A 15,503-nucleotide genomic window follows, 5' to 3' on the forward strand; every position below is an offset into this window, starting at 1 on the left:
TAATATTTATTTATTTGTTTGTTTGTTTAAAGCTCAGGGCTTGCCAACTCATGAGTATATGTAAATGGATGCACACTATTGAAAAGTTCTACAATACTATGCACATTTAACAATGAATTAAAACTAACATTACAGGTTAGCATGTCACCAGCAAAGCAGAACTAATATCCTGCCCAGTGTCAGTCACACCGGTTGACTGGCCCCTTACAAGCTATGCACATGCAGAAATCCTTTTAAGTCTTTATTTAAATTGGTGTCTCAGGTAAGCAAAGCATTTAAAAAAAAGATTTTGGATGCAGTGAGAAATAATATGAATTTCTCAGAACCTTTTTCCTAAACCTACATAAACATATGTAGCAGCTGGAAACACACACACACACACACACACACACACACACACACAAACACACAAACGCACACACTCTTCAATACGTTTGCGCAGCCCTGTAAATTACCACATAAAAACTGCCAATTAATAGTGCAGAACAACAATGCGAGGAAGAGGGGTCATTTATTCCGGGGTGGGACAGGGGTGTGGAGACAGTATTCTCTGCTCAGACTGCCGGTTTAACTCTCTAATGGCTGTCACAGATAATGGGTGAACCCGTGTGTGTCCAGATTGGGGGGGGGGGGGGGGGGGGGTCTGTGCATCCTCAGAGAGCAACAGTTTGAGGAGGGGAGGAGGGGGGGGGGGACCCCCCTCCCTTCGATCTGCCTACATTGATCTTTGATAAGAAAGAAAGGCATCACAAGGCAATCGACGCCCTCTGGAGCATGTGCCCTAGATAGGGAGGAACGCACACGCCCCAAACCAGACCATATGGCCTCTTCTCTGTACGCTCACAGACACCCCGCATAAGGAGGTTCAACCGATTATCAATAAAACTCAGAACTCCTCCCACTCCTCTCAGCCCACCCGACTGAGCCACTCAATATGGGCCATCCTGGACACACACATATATATATATATTCATGCATTGGTGCATTGGGTCTTGCAAGCCTGGCGTCGAATGCTAAATCACGGTGAACACTGATTGACACATATATCAGGCCTAATGATGGTTAATTGAGGCAAAGAATGGAGAAGAGCTGAGGGTCAGGCAATGCTGTCTTTGGCCAGTAACCCTTAACAAAGCTTAGGTTCGGGGAGGCGGGACGCCCCTGGCATGAGCTCTCGGGGAGACCAGCTGGTGCCATATTGACAGCGGCACAATGTGTCAGTAATTGGCTCTTGAGTGTCTCAATAGAGGTAAAGAGAGAAGAAAATGATGCGGAAAACCAGGCTTTTAAAACTGAAAAACAACTTGATGCATTTAAAACCTGTTGCTCAGTCTGCACTTTTGTAGTTTTTAAACTTGAGTCAAAGAACCAATCAAAATTAAGCTACTTGGTTCTAAGTTCCTATTCCATAGATGAAGATGTTGTTAAACTGACCTGTTCTACAAAGCAATTAGTGCTATTCCTACTGATGCAATGTGTCCTGAGGTGGGGCAGACGAGACCAAAACTGCCTCAATTACAATGCAGTAAGTGAAAACAAGCTAGCTATATACACTCCCGGGCAATAAATAAATACATATATAAATAAAACATAAGAAATAAAAGAAGAAAAACTGCCGCACCAAAAATCACATAGGTTTTTAGTAGTCCCCACAGTAAATATTGAGAACATTTTCAACACCCAGACATGTTTGTCAAATCTTTTCATGATTTTATCTTAATATCTTTAGAATTTCTCCGTTTCCAGCAACAGTCCACTGGTTCTTGCCCATTTCGTGACCACGTATTTGTTACGACATGTCGTGCCGCCTTTGGCCCGTGGCCTGTAGAGGCCTAGCGCGCATGCGCGCCTTGCACGGCACCCCGCGCTTTTGGCGAGGGAACGTTTTCGTGACGTCAGAGGCCGAACGAGCCGAGCGAGCGTTTTCGCGGCCACGTCATCGTCGCACGTGACGCCATCAAAGCGAGACCCGGACAGCTTTTGATCGCTGGAGCGCCGAGGAAAGTTTCTGCGGTGAATGTGTCTTATGTGGTGAATTACGATGGCGATCACGCCAGCCGTGGACCTACCCCGAAGAGGACGCGTGATCCGGCAATTCAGAACTAGGTACAGCAGTTTAACAGACGATGGGTTTCATCTGAGACAAATCAGAACTAGGTACAGCAGTTTAACAGACGATGGGTTTCATCTGCGACAAGTCAAAACTACGTACAGCAGGTTAATAGACGATTGATTTTAATCTGATACCAGTAGTATAGTTAGACAGCTAGACAGACAGGTTCTCTATTATTAGTAGCAGCCAAGGTAGACTAAAACTATTAATCGGTCCATCTAATATTAATATCAATGTCCATACATATTTAAATGGGTAGTGCTACTGTTTTTTGTGTTGATCTCGTATATGATAAGCAGGCTAGCTAAATTAGGTGGAGGAGGACAGCCCTAGAATCTACCTTGACCTGAAGACTAATGTTTAACCCTCTTAAATGAGGCTGGTAAATATACATTAGCTAGCCAGCCAACTAATGTCAAAGCGGACTGACCAACAATGTGTAGGGTTTAAGATGCATTATTGGTTGGTTTCCTGGGCATAGACTACACTGCAGGGCCAATGATGTATAATATTGGAGAATTAGTCTAGTCTGGTCTAGATTTTAGTTCAGATGTAGTCTGGATATGGGAAACTGGCCCTTAAGATTTTAATCGCTCTCCCTGTGACGAGTCGATATCTGTGTTTGTGTCAACAGGTAGTGAGCGACCCTGAGGGAAGCCCTACTCTATAAACCACACACTTTCATGATGAAGGTCCCTAAATTAGCCGTAGTCTTTCTCTTAGCGGGCTGCGTGGTGTTGTACCTCACTTATATCAAACGCCGTAACGACAACAGGAACACACTAGTGTCCATGCCAGTGCTGGAGTATCTGGAAAGAGCAGACCATCAGAAGGGACCCACCACGGCAGAGGTGCCTGGCCAAAGCTTCCAGTACGGCATTATGTTTGACGCTGGAAGCACGGGGACTAGAATTCACGTATTCCAGTTTAAACTGGAGCCAAATGGTAAGGTTAAACGTTGCTCCTCAACTTTCGAATCAGTGGTAACCCATGCTTGTAGATTTTAAAGTGTGCAAGAATGGGAAGATTGTTGTTTTAGTTTAATAGGCCCGCACACACCCACACCCACCTCAGTTATGATTGTAGTTAAAACAGTTAATTACCAGCACTTCACATGTTCGGTAGTCTAGTTAGACTGGCTCGTGATATTATGCTAGTTCAGGTGAATACAGCTCTGCTCTGTTTGTCTCTCTGTATTGGACTTACAAAGCCTGAAGTTACTTTTAGCAGCTTCCTGCCTAGGGCTTACTATCTGATCTTCTTCTTCTTATTATTATTATTATGAATAATAATAACAATAATAATAATAATGATGATGATGATGATTTATCCTAATCAGATGACCATGTTGATGATGATGATGATGATGATATTATTATTATTATTATTATTATTATCTCATCTTATTGGGATTATTATTGTTGTTGTTGTTGTTGTCAATACTAACAACAACAACAACAACAATAATATTAGGATAAATCATTATTATTATTATTATTATTATTCGTATTATCTGATTAGGATAACTTATTATTATTAGTAGTAGTAGTAGTAGTAGTAGTAGTAGTGGTAGTGTATTATTACTAGTAGTAGTTGTAGTAGTAGTACTATTACTAGTAGTAGTAGGAATAGTAGTAGTAGTGTATTATTATTATTAGTAGTAGTAGTAGTAGTAGTAGTGGTATTGTATTATTGTTATTATTATTATTATTAGTAGTAGTAGTAGTGTATTATTATTCTTAGTAGTAGTAGTAGTAGTAGTAGTATGGTAGTAGTTTATTATTATTAGTAGTAATAGTGTATTATTATTATTAGTAGTAGTAGTAGTAATAGTAGTGGTGGTAGTGTAGTATTATTATTGTTATTATTATTATTAGTAGTAGTAGTAGTGGTGTATTATTATTATTATTATTAGTAGTAGTAGTAGTAGTAGTAGTAGTAGTAGTATTGTTGTAGTAGTAGTAGTAGCAGTAGTAGTAGTAGTAGTAGTAGTGTATTATTATTATTATTAGTAGTAGTAGTAGTAGTAGTATAGTAATAGTGTATTATTATTAGTAGTAGTAGTAGTATTGTAGTAGTAGTAGTAGTAGTAGTAGTATAGTAATAGTGTATTATCATTATTAGTAGTTTAGTAGTAGTGTAGTAGTAGTAGTGTATTATTATTAATAGTAGTAGTAATAGTGTATTATTATTATTATTATTAGTAGTAGTATAGTAGTAGTAGTAGTGTATTATTATTAGTAGTAGTAGTAGTGGTAGTGTATTATTATTATTATTAGTAGTAGTAGTAGTATAGTAGTAGTAGTGTATTATTATTATTATTATTAGTAGTAGTAGTATAGTAGTAGTAGTAGTAGTGTATTATTAGTAGTAGTAGTAGTAGTAATGTATTATTAGTAGTATTAGTAGTAGTAGTAGTAGTGTATTATTATTATTAGTAGTAGTGTAGTAGTAGTAGTAGTAATAATGTATTATTAGTAGTAGTATTAGTAGTAGTAGTAGTAGTAGTGTATTATTATTATTAGTAGTAGTAGTAGTATAGTAGTAGTAGTAGTGTATTATTATTATTAGTTGTAGTAGTAGTCGTAGTAGTAGTAGTAGTAGTATAGTAGTAGTAGTAGTGTATTAGTAGTAGTAGTAGTCGTAGTAGTATGGTAGTAGTAGTAGTGTATTATTATTAGTAGTAGTATAGTAGTAGTGTAGTAGTAGTAGTGTATTATTATTAATAGTAGTAGTAGTAGTGTATTATTATTATTATTAGTAGTAGTAGTAGTGTATTATTATTATTATTAGTAGTAGTAGTAGTAGTAGTAGTGTATTATTATTATTATTATTAGTAGTAGTATTAGTAGTAGTAGTAGTAGTAGTAGTAGTATTATCTCATCTTATTAGGCTAAATCAGTTAAGTGCCTGTTTGGGCTTTATTGTTAAACAATGATTCTGACTATAATGGATGCATGGTGAGCACCTGCTATTTATGTTCATATTTTTCTAAGCCTCTGCCATGTGTTACGCACTCGCCTGCAAACACCTCCCCACCATTCACTCTACTTAAGCTGGACAGCACAGCAGCCACACCGAATGAGGCCGTTTTCTGTGAATATGCTAAAACACTTCAGGCACGAGCCCTCACTTTTAGCCAAGCTAGCCAAAATGGGTAATGAAAATCTCTTAATGCCAAAGTCTCAAGTGATCTGTTTGACGGACATTTTAATATGTGACATGCATGCGTTCTTTTGACAGCGGCTCCTAAATTAACACACGAGACTTTCAGAGCAATAAAACCCGGATTGTCTGCCTATGCCGATGACCCTGACAAGGTAAGGCCGAACAGTGGAATCAGGTCACCCACTCCCAGACCAATAGCCTTAAAGGAAACCCCAGGGTGCTAACGCGCTTGGCGAATAAGGGAGCAGTCATTTCTCAGGGCCCCGCCCCCTTCAGCCTGTGACGGTGCCACGGTGTTGCAGGGAGGAGCAGGGCTTCTGCAGCTGTTGGAGGTCGCCAAGACGACAGTGCCGGCCGCTCTGTGGGGCTCCACCCCCCTGGCCCTCCGAGCAACCGCGGGACTCCGGCTGCTCCCGGGGGAGAAGGCAACTCGCCTCCTGGATAAGGTCAGAGCTCCACCTGCCCAGACACCGTCCCGCGTCGATGACGGGAAGCCGTGTTACTGCTGCTGACGTGAAGCTAACCAGAGTCGTGTGTCCGCACACAGTGAGGTGCGGCTCAGGACGAATAGCTGGGCTTGTCTGATTATTAGATTAACGATATTTACAGACATTATAACTTGGTGACGTTTTATAGCTAGTAATAATTCTAATAAGAAAGTTTCACGCCATGCTTTCATAGCAGAAATATACAATTACAAATAGAGAAAAATCCAGCTGCCTACAGAAGAATAGAAAAGAATAAAATTAAAACATTTGAAAGTGCTAGTGTTGGTTTGAAAATAATAATAATAGTAAGTAAAAGTCAACGTAGAAGTATTTTAAAGAAATAAAACGCTAATCTAAACAAGTGTGCCTCAACCTTCCTCTTAAGTATAACATTCAGCGTATTGCTTTAAGGTTTTTGTTGTTTTCAGCGGATGCTGTTTTACAAACGGAGCTTGTACATATAATGTCAGGTGAATACAGTTTGGTATCAGGCTTGTATATTAACAGATACTTGAGGTTCGTGGGCTGTGTCAGGCTATCCTTCCTCCTTCTTCAGTAAGTTGAGGACACAAGAAGAGTGTGTGTGTGTGTGTGTGTGTGTGTGTGTGTGTGAGAAAGCAAGGTTGGATCGCTTTCCTTCAAAGCGCACACACCATTTTAACGTCTCCGGGCACAGACGAGTGCTTTGCAAAGCAACGGTAAACCAGGGCGATCGGAACGGCGGTATGCCCTCCTGGGCCATGTGCACGCCGGGTTATTGGGGCTGCTCTCTGTCCCACCTCTCTGGGACTGGTTCCGTTCCAGCCCACAAGCCCAGGCTTTATATCCCCCCCCATCATGGGTGGGGCTGGCTTGGAAGGAGCAGTTTAGAGGAAGAGGAAAAATGGAAGAGGCTCATCTTTCTTTCTTCTGGTATCAAACCCAAAGCAGTGGAATAATTCAGACCATTAAAAAACATTTACTTTTACATGGTGATATGCATCATTACACATGGCATAGTTTGACAAAAGGTTTTTTCATCAAAGTTTGAGGTACAGTATGAAACCCACAGTGCAACAGACTAACAGTGTAGCAGGTACATCAGAGATGAAGACCTTTCAAACTCCAGTGATGTAAATGCAGTGATTAAATCTGATGGCAGCACTATTACATACAGCAGTAGTGCAGCAGTGGACAGCAATACACGTCAAAGGAAGAGTCTACAGTCATTCAACCTGTCAATCTAATAGTCCTCATGTTTGATTAATATCTGATTAACACTGTGTTAATAATGTGAGTTATAATTACTATTAACAGTGTTATTATTGAGTATTAAATAACATTAACAGTACAATAGCAGGATGAAGTGCTCTCTCTCTCTCTCTCTCTCTCTCTCTCGGTTTGTGTCTTTCTTTCTGTCTTCTGTCACTCTCTCCCTCTCTGTGTCTACCCCCCAACCCCCACCCAATTTGTCCGTCTTTCTCTGTACCAGGTGAAGGAGGTGTTTGGAACATCTCCGTTCCTCCATGGGCCAGACAGTGTGAAAATCATGGATGGTACCGATGAAGGTGTGTTTGTCAGTCTACCCCTCCTTCTCTTCACCTGTATAGCTCCTCCAGGAAGAACGCTATGTCACGACACACTGTACACCCAATTCTCTTAAGTCGACGCAAGACCTATCGAGACGCTTTGACCAAGTAAGACTAAAAGCTTGGCAGTACTTCAAAAATTTCTCCTAAATAGAAGTTCTACTGGAGTCACTGGTTTCCTACGATTATGCAAACTGTACATCCTGGCAGCATGAAGTTAGCAATGGGGGCTCCTCCAGCTGTAGAGATGCGTGACCCTCCGGTCACTCGGACCCCGTCGCCTTACCAAGTTCCGCCTCCCGGCGCAAAGACGCGCGGCGCAGATCGGAGATTAGAGCGCCCGCGGCAGTAAATATTGCCTAAATCCAGACCTCTAAAGTAGTCCTCCGACGCAATTACGAGCGCCACGGATAATGCCTCTACGTAATCTCTGCAGACGGATTGTCTGCCGTTAATTTGTCGAGCGTCAGGACGCGCGTCATCTTTAAAACGCGTCTAAAAATTGACCCGTGGATGCAGGAAGGAATTTTAATTTGTGGCAGAAGCGTTTTTAAACTGGGATGCACCGCCGCCTCCTTCGCTGTTGGGTCAGAGGAAAAGCAGGAATGCGGGCCGTGAAATCTGATGTTCGATCGCGGTTTGCGTGTCTGCATTTCTTTCTCAGCATGGCGAAAGAGTGTTAATGTATGTATGTCCCCTAAGTGATTGTTGTGACCACAGCTACTACCCTGAACTTTTTATCTTTGTTTCAGTTTACAGCAATTCGTAACGGTTTGGGGTAGGGCTGAACGATATGGAAGAAAGGACCGCATCACGATTATATGGCCATGTGTTGCGTTTTGGATATGCATTGCCATATGTTGAAAACATGGTATTGACTCCTTAGTGTAACGTGATTTGGCCTGTGTTATTTGCTATGAAAGTATTTATGCTAGTTGGACCATGTGAGTTACTGAAACACGCAGAGATGCTTAAATGTCTGGCACTAGTCAGGATTCAGGTCAGTGTTGCAATATTGACGAACGAACGATATATTGTGACGCTGTAATTTGTCATTTTAACAAAAGTCGTATGATGCCACTTAGAATAGGCCTTAAAAGTATGCATATTAATATACATTCCTTCTAAAAGCAGTGTGTACAGGAGTCCTTAACAATGCATAGAAAGAGAGACATATCACCATGTGATTGTACACACAAAACACAAACAAATGCTAATATTTGGAATTGTTTTTTTCTTTTTCCACACAGGGGTCTTTGCTTGGATCACCGTCAACTTTTTATTAGGTGAGAATGCAGTTACTCTTTCCCATAACTCCGATCGTCCTTGTGACGACCTCTGCTGCGTTACGTGCCTGGAACCGAGCAGGAAACGTCCTCTTCCGTTACGACCGAAGGGGTCTCGCTAAAGACGAAGGACCAGAAAAACCGAGCTGATTCCCTACGTCTGTGGAGGAAGTGCGAACTTGTCTGGGCTGAAACGTTGGCTCTCCATGTCCAGTTTGTTCTTCTGCACGGCTTTTTTTTCTTTAAATGGCTCTTAAAAGCCGATTCCACACAACGAAGCGTTATCGTATGTTGCTCTGTTAAATGCTTACAGTTCCAACCAAGGTGGAAATGTCGTGTTAGAAGTCTAGCCCAAGGAATCTTATTGGCGTAATGTGGTTGTTCATGCCCAGACTTGGGCTTGGTCCCGTGCTATAGAGCCAGTGTTGTTACCCACTACTATGTACCGACCATAGATGTTTACTCTTTTGTGCCTATGGGTCATTCTGGGGTAGGGAGAGGTCATCCTTCTGTGACCTTTCTGACCCATGACCTGACCCTGCCCCGGGTCTCGTTCCGTTTCTGAGCAGACTTGCCGCGAGAACAGGAACAGGAACTCTTATGATTATGACCTGTTATTGGCCTTGTTACTTCAAAATTCAGCAGTCACCATGCCGCCTAAACCAGCCTCTCTCTCTCTCTCTCTCTCTCTCTCTCTCTCTCTCTCTCTCTCTCTCTCTCTCTCTCTATTCTGAACCTGTCTCTCTCTTTATCCTTTCTGTCTCTCTCTCCTTAACCCCTCTCCTCCCCTCTCTCTCTTTAACCTTTACCAGGCAGCCTTCCTGGGTCTGAAATTCCCACAGTCGGAATGCTGGACCTGGGGGGCGGCTCCACCCAGATCACCTTCTCACCACAGGATGAGGTGTGACACACACACACACACACACACACACACACACACTCACTCACTCACTCTCTCGCACTCCACGGTATTACCTCATAATGAATCCATGTTTCACTCAGACTGTTACGATGACCTTCTGTGTTATGCTGAGAGAGAGAGAGAGAGAGAGAGAGAGAGAGAGAGAGACCATCACAGGGAGACAGAGTTGTTTGTATTTAGTTGCTGTCTGTGTTGTGATTCTCCACAGAAAACCATTCAGATGTCGCCATTCGATTATGTGAAATCGTTTCAGATGTTCAACAGTAGCCACACCCTCTACTCACACAGGTAAAGGGGGTGGGACTTGAAACACTCTCACCTGGGCCATGTTGTACTGAGCTCAGAGGTGTTTCTGGGGTATTTTCTGGGCTCAGAGTTGGTTTTGGGCATGTTACTGTGCTCACAGTTTGTTCTGGGGTCTTTATTGAGCTCAGAGCTGGTTCTTGGGTCATTACATTATCCCAACTGTTGTACAACTGAGGCTAATGTGTAACCCAAACACAGCACAGCAAAACACTTCATAAGAATATTACAACACAACCCAAGCACAGCACGACAGGAGTGCTCAGTGCTGCTTACAGGCAACATCAGACCGTTGGAAAAACTGATCAGACTGCAAGGCATCTAAAGGGAGGCAGATAATGAAGCCCAAGCACTGGCAGCACACAGCAAAGCTGAGACGCAAACCCCTGAATCGGGTGCAGCGTGCCACAGTAAACGTGCAGATTACAGCAAGACCCAGGATGCACCAGGAAAACATAAATGATGTGCACTGACTGATATGACTGTATGTCTGAGGCTGCATATTTGTATCAGTTAGTAATATGTAAAATGCTTAAATGAATAATAATTACCCTCTCTCTTCCTCTCCCTCCCTCCCTCCCTCTCTCTCTCTCTCTCTCTCTCTCCCTCCCTCTTTCTCCCTTTCCCTCCCTCTCTCTCTCTCGCTCGCTCTCTAGCTACCTGGGTTTGGGGTTGATGTCTGCAAGGCTTGCTGTGTTGGGGGGGTTGGAGGGACAGCCTGGTATGTGCTCTTCGGTCTCTGCTCATCTTTGGCTTCTACAGACCTCATTCGCCTCTGCTAAATAAGACATTACTTAATCCCTTAATAACGCTGAAGATTAATGCCTTTGAGGTCAGCTGCTGTGGCGATTTAGTCCCTGGGCATGCGGTTCAGGGCTTGGATTTGTGCTCCATACACTTGGAAGTTTTAATATGATTTCTTTGTTTAGTTGGTCGCAGTTGTCATGCAAGTTGTGTGTGTCTGTGTGTCTCTGTGTCTGTGTCTGTGTCTGTGTCTCTGTGTCTCTGTGTGTGTGTGTGTCAGTTGGATGGCAGTTGTTGCTAGGTTATCTCTGTAGATGATATGAATGTCCACAGGATGGCAGTATTGTGCCACTTGTGGTTGTTGCACTCTCAGAATTGTAGTCATGCCTAATGCGTTTGGAGCGTTGAGCAATTAATCCATGGTGCAATCGTAGCATCTGGTCACGTCTGTCACGTGTTAACAGTCGTGTACCGGAACTCCGCTGATGAATCCAGAATTGCACAAAACACTCGCTCCTGAAAATTGTAGATGTTGACTTTGTGTTGCATCAGAAAAGATATTAGGAACCCTTCATTGTGCCATTTCAGGGACCTGGTGTTTTGATGCTGTTGTGTTTCTTCCAGTAGAGGGCAGTCATGAGCTGATGAGTCCGTGTCTGGCTCCGGACTACGCAGGCCAGTGGGAACATGCAGAGGTCATCTACATGCTGAAGGGTCAGAAAGCAGGTACGTTCCAGAGTGCCGTTCTCGCTCAGTCATACGTCAGCTCACCCTGAACGTTTATGCTCACCCAAAATCCCTTGTAGTGAATTAACTCTTGAATATCCATTTAGGGTGGATCTCGTAACACCAATCGCTGCGTCTTCGATTCCATTGTCCTGCCACTTCCAGCCCGTGACCCGGAGACCAAGCACGTGACACCATCTTTAAGGATGTGTCCGTTCTCTAAATGTGCTCGTAGGTGTCGAGGGCAGAGAAAAGAAAGGAGCGTGCGCTGCACGTGACGCGTGCCTACGCTTTGAAATCTCCATCCCCAGGCTCGTCCAGTTCAGTTTAAACGCGACGTTTTATTTTCAACTTTGTTTTGCGTCTCCACGTTTTATGCAGTGATCTATTAATTGGCCCATTTATGTTCAATTTGTCGTGTGCCGCTGTAAAGGCTCAGATTAATCTCAATCCCGTTTCACACGCGCGTCTTCAGACTGAATAAGCCATCAACGGCGGCACGCACGTCGTGATGGGTATGGGATTAAAACGCTGCACGGCAGATCCGTAAAAAGACAAGTGATGGAGAGTACGGATGCATCTGTAAATCCGTCTAGCCGAGAAAGGCAGGCAAGGAAATGAGGAGGACCGGCGAAGTTACAAGAGCCACCCTTAGTTTATAATCTCATGTGAAACGGGAACCTCGGCCACTGCTGCGCGCCATTTTGGGTTGTGGCGCTCATGTTCTGAAGTGCTCGGCCCTGGTTGGACCAATCACGTTTTGTGATCTAGGAGAACCCATGTACGAGTCCTGCCTAAGCAAAGTGGAGAAGTTGATCTATAAAAAGGTGCAGAAAGTGGAGGAGGGCATGGAGTTCTACGCCTTCTCCTACTACTACGACCGCGCGGTGGATCTGGGCCTTGTAGGTATGGAATGTGTGTCTCAGATCTACCGCCCTCCAGAGTTTGGTTCCAACCCCGCTCATAGAGATCTACCGCCCTGCAGGGTTTAACTTCCACCCTAATCCGCTACTGTGGATCCAAGAAACAATCGTCTTGGGTGCTTTAGATTTGGGTTGGAGGTGAAGCCTTCAGGACGTCAGACCTCCAGGAGCTCGGTTGGTGGCAACCGTGTCTATCTGCATGACTTACTAAGGCCGTTAACGTCTTTCTTTCCGTCTCAGACGGGAATACCGGCGGCTCCATCAGGTTGAGCAACTACGTTGAAGGCGCCAAAACAGGTACAACCATCTGTGTGTGCTGTCTGTTTCCATCACGTGTAGCACACACGAGACGGCCCCTGAGTAGCTGGGTAGTGACGCAGATTCTAATGTCTTTTAATGTCTAAGACCCATAAACGTTAGCTTCCCATGTCACGTTACGGCCATGGTGAGGTAAACTCTTGGTCTGATGTATAGTGTGTAGGAACATGGAGGCTGGTTCCGGAGACAACCCCTTCCTGTGCCTGGACCTCACCTACATCTCAGTGCTCCTGCAGGAGCTCGGCTTCCCCCAGGACAAGGAGTTTAAGGTCTGACACACACACACACACACACGTTCTTCAACTGGTCCTGGTCTGTCTTTAATGAGTCACTATGTCTTGGTTTAAGTACTGCACCAGCCATACATTTGTCAGGAAGACCCATCCTGCTGGGGCACGTGTGTGTGTGTGTGTGTGTGTGTGTGTCCTCGGCTTTCTGCTTTTAGAACAGAAGTTGACTAGTGCATGTGTGTTTTAGCTGGCCAGGACGATCAACGACGTGGAGACCAGCTGGGCCTTAGGGGCCACATTCTACTACATCGAGTCCCTCCTCTTACATTAACTGGATCCAGGAGACAAGGGAGAGGAATGTCCGGACCAAGTGACCTGCCCCTTCAACGCTGAGGGGAATGAACATCTCTGATCCTACAGTTCTGCCTCACTTTTAACCCAGTCTTTGGTCCTACTTAGTAATCATCGGAGAAAAGATGTAGAATCCGCTCTAGTCTTTTGGTGCACTTGTAATCCTGAAGATGTGTAAGGCAGGAACTGATCTTCAGTCAGCTTGTGGGCAAACGTTCACACATTCGCACTTACTTTTGAACTACTGCACACAGACAAATGACACTCCTGTGGCCATTGTTCTTTGTATTCTTGGATGATTGTATTGGTTTTGTTGCCCACGGACTTCATACAGAATGAGTTTATATATATATATATATATATAGACACACACACACACACACACACACACACACACACACACACCCCTCTGAATGTTCGGTTTTTGGTAAGCTGCAGGATGGAATGTGATGTTTGTAACTTGAAGCATATCGTACTCTACCGGTGTCTCTTTTTAATCATAAAACTGAAAAGATTAGTACCTTGTAATGACTTTTTCTTTTAAGCAACCCCACCCCCATTTGACATAACCCTTGAAGGAGAACTTGTTAATTTCTCCAATGATTCTCATTCTGAAACCTAGTTGCCTGGAGGTTTCCAGGCTTTTACACTAAATCTATTGTAGACACAGCCACCTCCAGCCAGGGGAACAGGTCTTCTTGCACTCATACCCACGGGTCACCAGACCTGACTTTACACAAAGCCCTTTGTGAGCAAAGTTAGAGGTGTTAGAGTGAAAACAAACAAGTGGTGTGGAGTAGCTCTAGGACTGGGCTCACAGCTACCAGCTACACAATGCACATCTCAGATCCTGCTCCTCAACATCCATTCATAGGTCTAGTTCCCAACCTGGTTAGTTTAAGCACCGAACGGTCACATTTTACGCAACATATAATAAAGTACGTACTGGTTCCTGAAACCATTTGAAGACTATTTAAAATCCATTTTCTCCTTTGTATAAAAGGTTTTAGAAGAATATTAATGTTTTATTATTCATAATGGAAGTGTTAGGCGTGCAAACGCCACATTGCAAACCCCAGGTCCAAGTTTAAATGGCGTGCTTTTAAACAGGAACCTCGAATTAAAACATGGGCCCAAACAACAAACACACCAGCAGTAGTGTTGCAGGACGGAGCAGGACAGACGGGGCCCAGCGTCAGAGAAAGGCGTCACACCATTCCTGCAAGCACTGCGAGCACGCGCCCGCCTGCCGCGCGTTCGCGCCGCTCGCGTCCTTCAACCATTCGGCGAAGAGCTCGCGGTCTTTCCTCAGCAGCAGGAACTGCCCCAGGACCACAAACGCCTGCAGGGAAAAAAAAAAAAAAAAAAAGAAGAAGTTACACAAGTCCTTACACTTTCACATGGGCCGTATTAATGCTTCAGCGTTTGCAGGCCACATTGCGTTTTTAAATTAAGACCTTTGATTTTAGCAAAGATCTCTATACAAATCGCTCATTGACGAGAGAGAGAGAGCCTTCGCCCTGCATTGTTTTGCACTAGAAACCCTTAGGCCACGGTTTTAGAAGGCCACCCATTTTTATGGAACATCATCACTAATGCAAACTCCTTCGACTCACTTTATCAAACCCCTGCTCTTCCAGCTTCTTGCCCAGAGCCTCTCCGATTCCAGACAGAGCCGTGACGGGTTTATCCCCCATGGGCTCCGCCACGAAGTCTCTGTGTTTCTGTGAGGTGGTGGACATCTCCGCCAGGTCGGACTGCAGTTTTATTAAACATGAGAATCCTAAGAACAGGGAATAAATACTATAGTAACACTTTAATTCAAGTTAAAGTTACATACGTGGTTGCCCAATTTATTAATCAATTAAACTGGACACTATGGGGTGGACAGTAAAGCCCAGCTTCCTGGAGACATTATACAGGTCTCTGCAAAGACATTGCCTTTGTATACGCTTGCACAGCCGTTTATAATGCTTAATTAAGTGAATTATTAAAAGTTAATGAACCTGCCCGCGTACTTATACTCAGCACGCAATTGATCACGTGGCTTTTAAACCAATTTTGCTTGTATTTTGACGGCGCGGTGTGGTAAAGTTCAGAAGAATCGCATAAAACGCCCGAGTAGAAACGTCTGATGTGTTGGCAATGGGGTCTTCTCTAAATGACCGAAATCCCGCCATCGCTTAATTATGCCACATTTCAGGCTTGATCGCTTCAGAGTTGAAATAAGTTCGCCTCCGAGCTGCTGCCCATTTATAGTCACTCAGCTGTCGCAGTAAAAACTTCCGTAGTGCTGCTTGTTATCCAATCAGAGGGCAGCACTAAGGCCCGCCCCCTTAGCTCTGGCCTGTCAGAAAACAGCC

The 15,503-nt window shown here is 43.9% G+C and overlaps 2 protein-coding genes across 7 annotated transcripts; one reads left to right on the top strand and one right to left on the bottom strand.

Moving 5' to 3' along the window:
* Positions 1–1,937: 1,937 nt before the first annotated feature.
* entpd6 (ectonucleoside triphosphate diphosphohydrolase 6) lies at positions 1,938–13,668 on the top strand. Of its 5 annotated transcripts, none has more exons than XM_081722137.1 (14): positions 1,939–2,217; positions 2,748–3,058; positions 5,357–5,433; positions 5,584–5,727; positions 7,241–7,316; positions 8,588–8,623; positions 9,436–9,524; positions 9,754–9,833; positions 10,505–10,569; positions 11,217–11,318; positions 12,090–12,224; positions 12,482–12,538; positions 12,716–12,828; positions 13,037–13,668. In XM_081722137.1, the coding sequence occupies exons 2-14, from the start codon at positions 2,797–2,799 to the stop codon at positions 13,118–13,120; spliced, it is 1,320 nt and encodes a 439-aa protein (XP_081578263.1). In that variant the 5' UTR covers positions 1,939–2,217; positions 2,748–2,796; the 3' UTR covers positions 13,121–13,668. The 5 variants fall into 5 exon arrangements, with proteins under 5 accessions (XP_081578264.1, XP_081578265.1, XP_081578263.1 ...); XM_027017829.3 differs by having other exon boundaries at positions 1,939–2,106; XM_027017830.3 differs by having other exon boundaries at positions 1,939–2,106; positions 11,220–11,318.
* Positions 13,669–13,781: 113 nt separating this feature from the next.
* On the bottom strand, positions 13,782–15,494 carry LOC113582167 (barrier-to-autointegration factor-like). Of its 2 annotated transcripts, none has more exons than XM_027017814.3 (3): positions 15,159–15,494; positions 14,757–14,897; positions 13,782–14,482 (listed from the first exon to the last, which is right to left on the bottom strand). In XM_027017814.3, exons 2-3 carry the CDS (start codon positions 14,880–14,882, stop codon positions 14,336–14,338), a joined length of 273 nt encoding a protein of 90 aa, XP_026873615.1. In that variant the 5' UTR covers positions 14,883–14,897; positions 15,159–15,494; the 3' UTR covers positions 13,782–14,335. The 2 variants fall into 2 exon arrangements, with proteins under 2 accessions (XP_026873615.1, XP_026873614.2); XM_027017813.3 differs by having other exon boundaries at positions 14,757–14,923.
* Between the last annotated feature and the right edge of the window lie 9 nt (positions 15,495–15,503).

This window comes from Electrophorus electricus, chromosome 10, assembly GCF_041902795.1.
Source record: "Electrophorus electricus isolate QZ-2024a chromosome 10, ASM4190279v1, whole genome shotgun sequence".
Classification (NCBI taxonomy): Eukaryota; Metazoa; Chordata; class Actinopteri; order Gymnotiformes; family Gymnotidae; genus Electrophorus; species Electrophorus electricus.